The sequence below is a fragment of the Sorex fumeus genome, unplaced genomic scaffold (genome assembly GCF_029834395.1).
Source record: "Sorex fumeus unplaced genomic scaffold, SorFum_2.1 ptg000142l, whole genome shotgun sequence".
Classification (NCBI taxonomy): Eukaryota; Metazoa; Chordata; class Mammalia; order Eulipotyphla; family Soricidae; genus Sorex; species Sorex fumeus.
The window spans coordinates 116,330-129,638 of record NW_026606199.1 but is presented as its reverse complement, the minus strand read 5'-3'; the positions used below and the strand labels follow the sequence as shown (position 1 = coordinate 129,638).

Here is a 13,309-nt window from a genome sequence, read left to right as displayed (position 1 = left end):
CTGTGCTATCTTGCCAGCCCCGATGTGCTGGTTTTAAGGCACCCATCAATGCTTATCAGGGGGCTGGAGCGATAGCACAACGGGTCGGGCACTTACCCTTGCCTATGGGCAATCTAGGTTGTACCCCCGGCACCCCATCCGGTCCCCAGACCCCAGCAGAAGTGATCCCTAAGCGCAGAGCCTGGAGTCCTCCCTGAGCACCGCCAAGTGGCTCAGAAGCAAAAAAGTAAAATAAGAGACTGGTATCCTGTGATCCTGTGACGGTGTCCCTGGCCCTAAAAACAGCCCCGCTCCTGGAGGGTCAGTGGGTCGCGTCAGCAGCTCACGTGCCCGGGTATTTGTTCACAGCGGACGGGAGGCAGGTCAGCTGGGCAGAGTCCCTGGTGGCAGGGAAGCCCATACCGCCTGTGCAAGTGACGAGCGGCCTGGGCAAAGGTCGGAGTGGGGGCCCAGTGGGGGACACATTTCTGCAGTCAGCCTGTGTCTGGTCGCTGGGGTCCCGGCCTCCCGCCGCCACTCCAGTCCAGAGAGGGGTGCTGGCAGCTTTTTTTTTTTGGCTTTTTGGGTCACACCTGGCAATGCACAGGGGTTACTCTTGGCTCTGCACTCAGGAATTACTCCTGGCGGTGCTCAGGGGACCATATGGGATGCTGGGAATCGAACCCGGGTCGGCCGCGTGCAAGGCAAACGCCCTACCTGCTGTGCTATCGCTCCAGCCCCCGGTGCTGGCAGCTTTAACGAAGGGACCAGATTGTCCCGAGCACAGAGCGCACTCAACAGTACTTGGACCGCAGCCGCTGGAGCCGTGAGGACAGTAGAGAGCCGAGGGTAGTCCCCAGGGGCCCAGGGACATGGGCTCACATGTCCCTGCGAGCAGCTCCACACCCACGGGCCCAGTTGGGCTCTCTGGGAAATAGAAATAATTTTTTTTCCTTTTTGGGGTCATACCCAGCGATGCACAGGGGTTCCTCAGGAATTACCCCTGGTGGTGCTCGGGGAACCCTATGGGATGCTGGGAACCGAACCCGGGTTGGCCGCATGCAAGGCAAACGCCCTCCCCGCTGTGCTATCGCTCCAGCCCCGAAATAAAGAACTTGTACCAAGACCAGCAATGAGGGACCGGGATCAGCCCCAAGCCTGAGGGCTTCACAGTTCCTCGTCCCCCGGCTGCGCCAGCCCAGGCCAAGGTCAACCCTCTCCCTCTGCTCTTCCGCTCCTGCTTCTCTTCTGCTGGGCGTCAGCAGCTCTGAAGGCTGGTGTGGAGGCCCTCGTCCCCGGGCTGGCTGGCCACTTCGTTTCCCTGCTGCCTGGAGGGCCCCAGACAGGCCAGTGCCAGCTTGTTACAGACTCGGCTGAGTTTGAACTGTTGTACCCGCTGGCTTTCAGTTTGCTCCCTGCATTCCTTCCAGAGTGAGGGGCCCGGTCCGTCTGAATCAGACGGGGGCGGAGTGGGGTTCGGGTTAGGGTAGGGGACCACCATTCATTCCTTCCAGTGATCACCCCGCCTCAATCTATCTAGTTTGCTTGAATTGGTGGGGGCTATTTGGGGTCACAGCCAGCAGTACTCAGAGCTGACTCCTGGCTCTGTGCTCAGGGCTCACTCCTGGTTGTACTCAGGGCTGACTCCTGGCCCTGTGCTCAGGGCTCACCCCTGGCTCTGTGCCCAGGGATCACTCCCTGCTCTGTGCTCAGGGCTCACCCCTGGCTCTGTGCCCAGGGATCACTCCCTGCTCTGTGCTCAGGGATCACTCCTGACTCTGTGCTCAAGGATCACTCCCGGCTCTGTGCTCAGGGCTCACTCCTGGATCTGCGCTCGGGGCTCACTCCCAGCTCCATACTCAGGGCTCACTCCCGACTCTGTGCTCAGGGAACACTCCTGGTTGTGCTCAGGACTGACTCCTGGCTCTGTGCTCAGGGCTGACTCCTGGCTCTGTGCTCAGAGATCTCGTATGGTACCAGGCATTCATCCCTGTCCCACCTGCAAAGCAAGCACCTTGGCCTCTTGCTCTCTCTCTCTCTCTGGCGCCCTGCTCTCTATTCTTATGGGGTCACCCCCGGTGGTGGTCAGTGCCGGGGCTGCTCCCAGAGACGCTGCTTGTCAGTGCGGGCTGATGGCTTTGTACTCAGGCCCGGCGGTGCTGCGCCATGCCTCACCCATGTGCGTGCCGTGGTGGGGACCCACCTCTGGGCCTCGCACCTGGCTGGCGTTTTCTCTTTAAGCCATCTCTGGGCCGCTCCTTTTAACACCTGAACCTGCTGACCCCCCAGAGCTCCTACAAACACCAGCGCTGGGGGGGGGCCTGGCCAAGGAGGCAAGGCCAGACTGTACCCACACAGCCCTTCTGGCCCCCCAGCACCCACCACAGCCACCCCATCTCCACCCTTCTTCTCCCTATGCCCACAGCCTTATCCTGACTCTCGGCAGCTCACCGGACAGTGCCCACTGCCCGCTCAGCTGGCACCGGGCCCCGGGAATGCGGCTGCCTGGGTGTGGTGTGTCACCTCTGGGCCACAGGAGTGATGGCAATGCTGGGGACAGGGAAGGCCAGCGGGGTCCAGCAGGGCTGGCCATACGCTCCCGCGGCATCCCCGACGGCCTGCGCTTCCCCATCTTTTGGGGAGGGGACTGATGCTCAGGACCACGCGGCGTCAGAGATGGGGAGGGACTCCCACTCCTCTGGCGTCTCCTGCTCCTATTTCCAAGATCTCGAATCTGTTTCCTGCACAGAAAACTTCAAAGATGTCTCCAGGAGTCGGGGTCCCTGTTTTCCCGGTGGTTGGTCACTATTCCTGCGGGGTGACTGTCCCCAGGGGAGGCGGCTGACTAGGGGCTCCAATGAGGTGCTGGGGTTGACCCAGGGTCGGCTGCATGCTGGACAAGTGCCCTGAGCTCACGGATGAGCTCTCTGGACATGAGCTGGATTATTTCAAATGCAAGTCCTGGGGAACAGTCGTGTCTGTTTCGGGAGCTCGTGGGAGGTTAAAGAAAATATTCAAACACTGGAGCCGGACAGATAGTAACACGGGTGTGGTGTTTGTCTGGTGCCCAGATGACCCAGGTTCAATTCCTGGCATCGCCTATGGTCCCCCCGAACTCCAAAAAGAGTGATTCCTGAGGGAAGAGCCAGGAGTAACCCCTGAGCATCCCCAGGTGTGGTTCCCAAGCCATAATAATAATAATATTCACAATCACGACCATCCTGTTGTTCGTCGATTGCCTCGAGCAGGCCCCAGTAACGTCCCCTTTGTCCTAGCCCTGAGATTTTAAAAAGTGCCGCATTCAAGGCTCTTTCAGGGTTAGGAGAATGAGACCCATCATTGTTACTGGTATCTGGCATATTGGGTTCGCCACGGGGAGTTTGCCAGACTCTGCCCTGTGGGCAGGTTACATTCGGTAGCCTGCCAGTTTGTCCAAAGTAGGAATGAGATAATCAGATGCTTCCGGGAGCTGGGTTTTATAGTCTCTAGGTCTTGGCCGTTGATGGGATTACACGGTGCCAGGAGGCCAGTTGGTGGGTGTGACCCCTGCCTACTGGAAGGTGGAGGATCTGGGTGGAGGATGCTCAGCCCCGATCCGAGCAGGCTTGGAGATCTCAGCCCCGGGACCCGCGTGCCTTTGTTCCTTCCTTTGTTCCTCTGCCGGTACCTTCATGCGTGTGGAGAGTGGTCTCAGCATGGTGGTGGCCAGCCACCACCAATAATAGTAATAAAATAAGCAAAATCTTTTATCCAATTTTCTACTGCTCAGTATGAACCCAAGTAAGTAAATAAGCCCACTGTTTTGGTTAATACTAAAATGTCTTGGGGCCAGAGCAATCAGTACAGCAGGAGGGCTGGAGCGATAGCACAGTGGGGAGGGCTTACACACGGCCGACCCGGGTTCAATTCCCAGCATCCCATATTGTCCTTCAAGCACCACCAGGAGTAATTCCTGAGTGCAGAGCCAGGAGTAGCACCTGTGCATCGCTGGGTGTGGCCCAAGAAGAAAAAATATAGTAGTATAGCAGGGATTTGCATCAATATGTGTTGGAGGGTATGTCTTGGGGGGGGCTCCCCTGGAGTGATAGTACAGTGGGTAGGGCATTTGTCTTGCACGCACATAAACCCAGGTTTGATCCCCCGCACCCCTGAGCCCTCCAGGAGTAATTCTTTCTTTCTTTTTTTTTAAAATTTTTATTAGTGAAACACCGTAAGGTACAGTTGTAGACTTACAAATTTTTGTGCTTGGGTTCGGTTATACAATGATCGAGTCCCCATCCCTCCACCAGTGCCCATCCTCCACCACCACGGGTCCCAGCATCCCTCCCACCCCTCGTCTCCCCCATCCCACCCTGGATCTGTGGCAGGGCATTCCCCCTTGTTCTCTCTCTCTCCTTTTGGGTGCTGTGGTCTGCAAAAGAGGCATCGAGTGGCATTCCTGTTCGGTCTATAGTCTACTTTCAGCATGCTTCTCCCCTCCTGGGAGGATCCTCCCAACACCCTTTACTTGGTGCTCCCTTCTCTATCTGAGCTGCCTTTGCCCCTAGCATGTGCGGCTGGCCTCCAAGCCATGGAGTAAACCTCCTGCTACTTATCTCAGCTATTCTTGGGTGTTAGTCTCCTATTCTGTTACTTTGTGTTCCCCAGATGAATACAATCTTTCTATGTCTGTCCCTCTCTTTCTGACTCTTTTCACTTAGCATGATACTTTCCATGTAGTACCACTTGTATGTAAATTTCATGACTTCATCTTTTCCAGGAGTAATTCCTGAGCGCAGAGCCAGGAGTAACTCCCGATGTCAGGTGTGACCCAGAAACAAAACAAAAACAAAAATCCTAAGAGTGTCTGATCTGCAGCGTCCAAATCCACTCCAGTTCCCACGGCCTGGTCATCCTCAGCACTTCCTACACATTTCCGAGATACAGAAGTTGATTTTTTTTTTTATAAATTTGATGTATTTCTTTACAAGCTTCTCTAATTTTTTTTTCTTTTTGGGTCACACCCGCGATGCACAGGGGTTACTCCTGGCTCTGGACTCATGAATTACTCCTGGCGGTGCTCAGGGGACCCTATGGGATGCTGGGAATCGAACCCGGGTCAGCCGCGTGCAAGACAAATGCCCTATACTCTGTGCTACCACTCCAACACCCGCTATAATTTTCTTTACCAACCTTTTCATAGGGTTACTTTATAAACAAGAAGACATACTGATTTCCTTTGGGGCGGGGGGAAGGGGTGGTTTAGGCTGAAGCTGGCAAAGTTCAGGGGTCAGGGATCAAACCCAGGTCGACTGCATGCAAGGCAAATGCCCTTCCCGGCTGTACTATCACTCCAGGGGACCCCCCAAGACATACTGATTTCTTCAAGCCAAATCTAGCGGCTGTCATGTTAATGTTGGCTGAGGCAGCCTCCAGCCAAGGTGGGCTTCTCAGGGGACCCCATGCTTGGCAGAATTCAAAGGCCCGTGGGAAAAACGGGGCCGTCAGCCTTTAGTCTTAAAGGAACTCTGTGGCCAGAAGAGGCAGAGAGGGCGGGTCAGGAAAGCCTTCAGCAAGTGAGGCCTCTCAGGCAGGTGGCAGGTGGATGCCTTTCCAAGCCCGAAGGCAGCTCCCCCCGGGCCCCGGAGTGCTCTGATGAGGGACGCAGCTCGCTGAGGCCTGAATAAAGGGACTGTCCACACCGGGACCCCCACCGCGGACCTCCCCCTCTTTGCCGACATTCCTGCCTTCCAAATTTGGCTCTTTGGCATCTATGTCTTGCCCAAACCAGGGGGCTTCTTTGGGGAGGCGGGAGGAGAGTTACAGGAGCGTGCTGGGTCACCGTGCTCAAGGCTTAACCCCTTGTTCTGTGCTCAGGATGTACTCCTGGCACAGTGCTCAGGGACCATATGCAGTGCTGAGGATCAAAATGGGATCAACTGCATCTTAGGGGCTGGAGCAATAACACAGTGGGGAGGGCGTTTGCCTTGCACTCAGCCAACTTGGGTTCAATTCCCAGCATCCCATATGGTCCCCTGAGCACTGCCAGGAGTAATTCTTGAGTGCAGAGCCAGGAGGAACCCCTGAGCATCGCTGAGTGTCACCCAAAAACCAATAAAAGGGGCTGGAGTGATAGCACAGCGGGTAGGGTGTTTGCCTTGCACGCGGCCGACCCGGGTTCAATTCCCAGCACCCCATATGGTCCCCTGAGCACTGCCAGATGTAATTTCTGAGTGCAGAGCCAGGAGTAACCTCTGTCATTGCCAGGTGTGGCCCAAAAACCAAAAAAAAAAAAAACCTGCATTTTAACCCCAACACTCTCCCTCTGGTCCAACCCTCACAGTTTTACCTAGAGAATTTCAGTTGCACTTTATTTCAGAAACATCAGGGTTTTTTTTTGTTTTGTTTTTGTTTTGCTTTTTGGGTCACACCCGGCGATGCACAAGGGTTACTCCTGGCTCTGCACTCAAGAGTTACTCCTGGCGGTGCTCAGGGGACCATATGGGATGCTGGGAATCGAACCCGGGTTGGCTACGTGCAAGGCAAACGCCCTCCCCGCTGTGCTATTGCTCCAGCCCCAGGAACAACGTCAGGTTTTATCCAAGGTGCCACCATTGCTCTCCTCTGCAGATCTGGCAGTCCTGGGCCAGGAGATGATTAACCCAACAGCCAGAGAAACAGCTTAGCCTGGGGGAGGCCTGACTCCAGTCCCTGATGCCCAGAACCTTCAATGGTCCCCTAGCACCACCAGGAGCGATTCCCAAGCACTGGCACCTACAGGTGTGGGCCTCCCCAGACAAAAACCAAACCGCACACCCCTCCCCGGTGAGCACTGCTCAGGGTGCAGCAGCCAACTGTCTAGCTGGTGTGTGTTGGGGGGGGGCGGTGGAGGGGAATTATAGGTCTCTGGATGGGGGTCCAGATGGCTGGCGAAACTTGGCACCATCGATTTGCATCAGTACCTCCAAAATAGCCTTTGCTTTCCCCTTAAAGATACCGTCTAAACTGTGAAATTCATTAAATAGCCCCAGAAAGGGATCAGGTTATTCAACACAACATCCCTAATGGCGCGATATCTCAGCTGTCGGCGCCGATAGCGAACATTGTCTTGGAGAGTGTTATCAGCCCAGGACACCCGCTATGAATATTGATCCCGAGCTGGTTACAGTCATCACCTGCCATCGGGGCAGGTCAGGGTTGGCACCCACCTCGCATCAAAGCAATTTAAAGACAGCACTCGGGCGGAATGTTAATGCCCGCGCTGAAAAAACAAATCAACCACGCGAAGGACGGACAGTGGCTGGGTACGGATGTATTTATTAGCCGGGGATACCTGGGGCGTGAGAGAAGTCAGTCTGCGCAGGAAGGAGCAAATGAGATGGAGAGAGAGAGAGAGAGAGGTCTCACCTGCCTCCCGGTCATTTGCAGTGCAGGTGACACAACAGCCATTCCCCAAGGCCCCCTTCCTGCTGCTGGTGTCCTTGGGGGGTAGGGGTGTCCGTTCTCTCCCTTCTGATGGGGGCGAGAGTGTCCAGAGGCCAGTGTACACCCAGCTTCTGGCACCACTCAACCACGTACTGGAGATATAAGAAGGAAAATGCTTATTAGGAAAGTCCTTAAGGGGTCGGTCTGCGACAGTGCACTGTCCCAGGAACTCTGCCCCCCCCCTTTTCTTTTCTTTTCTTTTTTTTTTTTTTGCGTGTTTCCTGCAGGAGAACAGATGCAAGGAGCGCCTTGGGGAGCCCTAGAACCTCGATCTGAAAAAATACACACTGGGCTGGGTGGGAGAAGGCCGAATGAACAGAGGATCAGGAGAGGGAGGGAAGGGAAGTTAAAAAAAAAAAAAAAAGAAAAGAAAGAAACCCAGTGATCACTGGGTGAGGAAACGTGCTCAGAACAGAGAACAAAGTACCCTCCAGTGTTTCTGGGCCGCAGCTGAGACCCGGGCGGCCCACCTGGCCTGGCCTGACCTGGGCGGGCATCGCCTCTGGTGGGAGGTCCCTAGGCTGGGGTCAGAGCACTTCCTTCCCCGACTTCCTTTTAGAGCACAATCCATCTTCCCTTTAGGACTCCAGTTGGCTTGAATTTCGGGCCCAGCTTTAAAGTCGGCGGGGCGCTGAGTGGCACCTCTGGGAGGGCCGGGCGGTTTGAATGAGAAAAGCTCGCGGGCAGCTCTCAATAGCAGATGGGATTAGCTGCCCCTTTAATGAGAAGGGTTCTCCTCCCCTTCCTCCCCTTACCTGCTCAGACAATATTAATTGCCGAGCCCTTGTTTGGAAACCCCATGGGGCAGGGAAAAAAGGGCCCGCCGAGGTCCGGGGTGGTTCTGGGCTCGGAGAAGCCTCAGAATTGGCCGCGGAGTTAAAAGCGTCTCCCAGACCCATTCCCAAGCGACAAAGGGAAAGGAATGCTCAGAGGGCGTGGTGGCGGACGGTCCCAGCCCTGGGGCCCGCGGGGGTGGGGGGCTGTTCCAGGGGTCTCTTGCTTTGACCCAAAACTCAGACAAAGCCAGACAAGCACCTTTGAGCCTGTCAGGGGACTGGGGATCAAAGGGGTGATGGGCCAGAGAGGGCACGGTGAGTAGCTTCTGCTGCTCTGCACGCCGCCCACCTGGGTTTGCTCCCTAGCACTCCATGGGGTTCCCTGGGAACTGTCAGGAGTGAGCCCTGAGCACTGGCCTGGGAGTGAGCCCTGAGCACTGGCCTGGAAGTGAGCCCTGAGCACTGGCCTGGAAGTGAGCCCTGAGCATTGGCCTGGAGTGAGCCCTGAGCACTGCCCCAGGAGTGAGCCCTGAGCACTGCCATATAGGAGTGAGCCCTGAGCACTGGCCTGGAGTGAACCCTGAGCACTGGCCTGGGTGTGAGCCCTGAGCACTTCCCTGGGAGCGAGCCCTGAGCACTGGCCTGGAGTGAGCCCTGAGCACTGCCCCAGGAGTGAGCCCTGAGCACTGGCCTGGGAGTGAGCCCTGAGCACTGCCCCAGGAGTGAGCCCTGAGCACTGCCCCAGGAGTGAGCCCTGAGCACTGCCCCAGGAGTAAGCCCTGAGCACTGTCATATAGGAGTGAGCCATGAGCACTGCCCCAGGAGTGAGCCCTGAGCACTGTCATATAGGAGTGAGCCCTGAGCACTGCCCCAGGAGTGAGCCCTGAGCACTGCCATATAGGAGTGAGCCATGAGCACTGCCCTGGGAATGAGCCCTGAGCACTGTCCTGGGAGTGAGCCCTGAGCACTGCCAGGTGTGGTCCCCAAACAAAAACAGCAAAGCAACAACAACAATAAAAACAAAAGCGAAAGTGTTCCTTGATGCTGGGAGACCTCCTCCCTTTCAATGTAGGGACCTGCTAACGCCCCGAGGGGCCCCAGGCCCCAGCCACCCCTCCTGGCTTCAGGCCTTCCTGGCCTACAGTCACCCACCGGAGAAGGTCCCGGCAGCCCCGAAGATGCAGGTTCCAGTCGGTCCTCCCACCCACGCACAGCAACTCTGGACCACTCACTTGGGGTGGGGGCCACACCAGGCTCTGCCCTGGGGATCCAGTCTTTGGGGCCGTGTGGAAGGCAAGTGGGGGGGGGTCCGTGTATCACTGTTCCCCTGCCCCCCACTATCCCTCTGACTCCACTTCTCCACCTTGAATTTTTCCTCCTCCCCTTTAAAAAAAGAATATTTGGGGCTGGAGCAATAGCACAGCGGGTAGGGCGTTTGCCTTGCACGCGGCCGACCCGGGTTCGATTCCCAGCATCCCATAGGGTCCCCTGAGCACCGCCAGGGCTGATTCCTGAGCGCAGAGCCAGGGGTAACCCCTGTGCATCGCTGGGTGTGACCCAAAAATTTAAAAAATAAATAAATAAAAATAAAAAAAGAATATTTTTTAAAGTCAGTGGATTCCCCCCCCCCCCCCCTTCCCCTTTAAAACAGAGACAACAGTCTCGTCAGACTGTGCCTGGGCCCAGGGTCAGGGAAGGCTGAGAGGTGAGGAGGCCCCAGCTCCTGGGCAGGGGGCTGTCCCCGCCCGGAGATTCCGCGAAGCCATCAGGCCACCCTGAGAGTACCCCCCAGTTCAAAGCTGGGCATCCCTCGTGCAGGGGGGAAGCCCTGACCCCAGTTAGAGGAAAGAAGGGACTGAGGACAGTGGGGGGGGGGGTGGGAAAATGGGGGGGGGCAGGGAGAGGGCAGAGGAGGACGGAAGGGAGAGAGAGAGAGGGAGGGAGAGAGGAGAGAGAAAGAGAAAGAGGGAGAGAGAGGGAGAGAGAGGCAGAGAGAGAGGGAGAGAGGAACAGAGAGAGGGAAAGAGAGAGAGGGAGAGGGAGGGAGAGAGGGAGGGAGAGAGGGAGAGAGAGGAAGAGAGGGAGAAAGGAGAGAGGGAGAGAGAGGGATAGAGAGAGGAAGAGAGAGAGGGAGAGAGGAACAGAGAGAGAGAGAGAGAGAGAGAGAGAGAGAGAGAGAGACCCTGGATGAAAGCTCCAGGCCCTCCCCCTGGCCCCTGCCAACTCGGGCATCCGCGGCGGGGTCGGGGGCGCTGGCCACTCCGGGGGCGGCGGCGAGCGCGACCCGCACGTGGCGGCGTCCGGGGCGGCGGCGGTGCCAATCGGCGCGCAGCCCCCCGCGGCTCTCCCCGCCCCCCGCCTCCCGCTCCTCTTGGGCGCCGCGACCCTCCCCCGCCGCTGGACAGCTGCGAGCGAGCCCCCGGCCGGCCGGCGGGCGGCAGCGCGGGCGCGGGCATGCTGGCCGGGCAGGGCGGCGGGGCCAAGGCGGCCCCCAACGACCCCCGGATCTCCTTCTCGGTGCTGGACATCCTGGACCCGCAGAAATTCACGCGCGCGGCGCTCCCCGACGCGCGCCCCGCGCCCCGGGAGGCCAAGAAAAGTTTGGCAGAGGCCGAGCCCGGGCAGGACCTCAGCCCGGGGGAGCCGGACCCGCGGCGGGAGACCCCCGGTAAGGCCGAGCGGGGACCTTCCCGGCCGGGGGGCGTGGGGATGGAGCGAGGAGGCCGGGAGCGGCTGCGTCCCCGGCCCGGGCCGCGGGTCCCCCCCCAGCCGCGGCCACCGTGTCCAGCCTCCGGCATCCGGAGGGCGCGCGCGCCCTGGGCGCCAGGACCCGGGCTAGTGGGAAACTTCAGTCCCGGGAGGCAGCGCCCTTAGCAGCGCCCACGCTTGAGGGACTAGAGAACCGGGGGGCCGAGGCGTTGCCCGGGGGGCTTAGTGAGCCTCGGGGCTCAGGGGGACGCGTCGGGTTCTGGCCGCGACGCTCAGAGCCACCTGCAGGCGCTGCCCGTCCCCAGCCCGGCTCCTCTCCCCAGAGCCGAGCGGTGACCCGGCCGGGGCGCAGGGGTGCACGGGGGCGCAGGCTTCCGCGCCCCCTCCCTTCTCCTCCCGGGCCCTGGGGCCCACTGACTCCTGGCACTGGCGGGCGCGCGGCCAGGGTCAGGGTTTCCCCCCAGGGTCTGCAAAGACGCGGGCGCGGGTCCGGCAGGCTCAGGACGCCCCGACCGCGCTCCCGATGGTCTGGGGCTGGGGGCGCCTCCGGCAGCCGCGCCGGGCCGGGGAGGTGCGCCTGGTAATTGTTCGGATCGCCCCCTCCGAGGGGCCCCGCTCCCCGCCCCCACCCCGTGATCGATATTCTATTACCGACGCCTGCATATCTCCTGCCCACAGCTTGCAGGTACCGACTTCAAACCCCCTTTCCCTGTCTGATCCTAATATTGTTCGATTAAAACTTACCTTTAATAGATGACATCTATCGATCCGGCCCGCACAAATCTGAAACTCTATTAACACGGCAGGAGAGAGAAGATGGGAAAGGGGGAATTCCACTTTAAAAGGGGGAGGGGGCGGCTTAATAACTCCTTTTTTTTTTTTAAATCGCTCGACGCCCCCAGACCCAAAGAGGCTTCTAGAGCCCGGCCGGCCCGAAACGGACTCGGCATCTCAATGTCTTAATGCCCAGTGCTCCCGGCCCCCCGCCCCCCACCCCCAGGTGCCCAATGAGACTATTCGGGCTGGGGATGCAGGCGTCACGCGTTCACTTAAGATGCGCCCCGTGGACGCCTGCGAGGAGGAGGCGGGTGTGTGAGGGGCGAGGTGGCGCCGGGACTCCCCTGAACCCCAAGTCCGGGGAAGCGCTCCGAGGACGCGGGGTGGGGGCGCGGCTGGGGGCGACCCGCGCGCCCCGGGAGGGTTGGCGGGGGAGGCGCGGACCCGGCGGGGACCCGGTGGGCTGCTGGTCATCGCCCCCTTCTCCCGCAGATGCGTCCCCCCTGGAGGGTTCGGAGGCCGAGGAGGCCGAAGAGGAGGCGGATGAGGACCCCGAGGACGCGGGGCCGCGGCGGCGGCCGGACCGGGCGTCGCGCCCGCAGGGGGACCCGGCGCGTCCCCTCGAGGCCCGGGCGTCGGCGCCGGCGGCCGGGGCGCGCGGTGGGGCGGGCGGGGCGGGGTCCCCGGCCTCGCCGGGCTCCCCCCGGCCGCGGCGCCGGCGCCCCGAGCCCAGCTGTGCCAAGCCCCGGCGCGCGCGCACCGCCTTCACCTACGAGCAGCTGGTGGCCCTGGAGAACAAATTCCGGGCCACGCGCTACCTGTCGGTGTGCGAGCGCCTGAACCTGGCGCTGTCGCTCAGCCTCACGGAGACGCAGGTCAAAATCTGGTTCCAGAACCGCAGGACCAAGTGGAAGAAGCAGAACCCGGGCGCCGACGGCGCGGCGCAGGCGGGAGGCGGCGCGCCCCAGCCCGGGACGTCGGGGGCGGCCGCGGCGGGGCCCGGCAACGGCGGCGCGGGGGGCAGCCCGGGGCCCCCCGGGCCGGGCGCGATCCCCTTCCAGACTTTCCCCTCCTTCTCCGCCACCAACGTCCTCTTCCCGGCCGCCACCTCCTTCCCGCTGGCCGCGGCGGCGGCGGCGACTGGGGGCCCCTTCGCGCCCTTCCTGGGGCCCTCCTACCTGACCCCCTTCTACGCCCCGCACCTATGAACCCGGAGCCCCGCCGGCCCCCCGCTCGGATCTCTGTTCCACTCGCGGGCGCAGGAGCGTCAGGATCGCCCCCTCCCGGTGCGCGGGGGTCTGCGCGCCCTGCCCTGCCCACCGCCCCGGGCGCCGCCAGGGGGCAGGGGAAGCCCACCGAGCCCCGAGAGGGGCCGAGGACGCGCGGCGGCGGCTGCTACGCTCGGAGCTTCCTTCGGTCCAGGACTCTGCGGGGACGCCAGGGGAGAGAGGCCCGTGCGCCCTGCCCGCCGGCTGCTCGCGCCCGGGACGCTGGAACCGTCCAAGATCTTCGCTCTCTCCGAGGAATTTCCCTCTTCCAGTGCTGCTCTCCGCTTTCCATGCCCGGTCGGGAGCCCAAACCCCCAAGTGATGCACAAGCGAGCC

General features: G+C 60.3%; 1 protein-coding gene across 1 annotated transcript; it reads left to right on the top strand.

Annotated features, from left to right (window-relative positions):
• The first annotated feature begins 10,673 nt into the window (after positions 1-10,673).
• On the top strand, positions 10,674-12,913 carry NKX1-2 (NK1 homeobox 2). The gene is made up of 3 exons (XM_056106688.1): positions 10,674-10,887; positions 11,404-11,433; positions 12,198-12,913. The coding sequence occupies exons 1-3, from the start codon at positions 10,674-10,676 to the stop codon at positions 12,911-12,913; spliced, it is 960 nt and encodes a 319-aa protein (XP_055962663.1).
• Positions 12,914-13,309: the final 396 nt, after the last annotated feature.

Bases quoted from the DNA above. Each gene is read 5' to 3' on its own strand.
- NKX1-2 (XM_056106688.1), top strand. From the start codon at position 10,674: ATGCTGGCCGGGCAGGGCGGCGGGGCCAAGGCGGCCCCCAACGACCCC. The intron at 10,888-11,403 runs GTAAGGCCGAGC...GGGTCTGCAAAG, and splicing joins CCCGCGGCGGGAGACCCCCG to ACGCGGGCGCGGGTCCGGCA. The intron at 11,434-12,197 runs GCCCCGACCGCG...CTTCTCCCGCAG, and splicing joins GGGTCCGGCAGGCTCAGGAC to ATGCGTCCCCCCTGGAGGGT.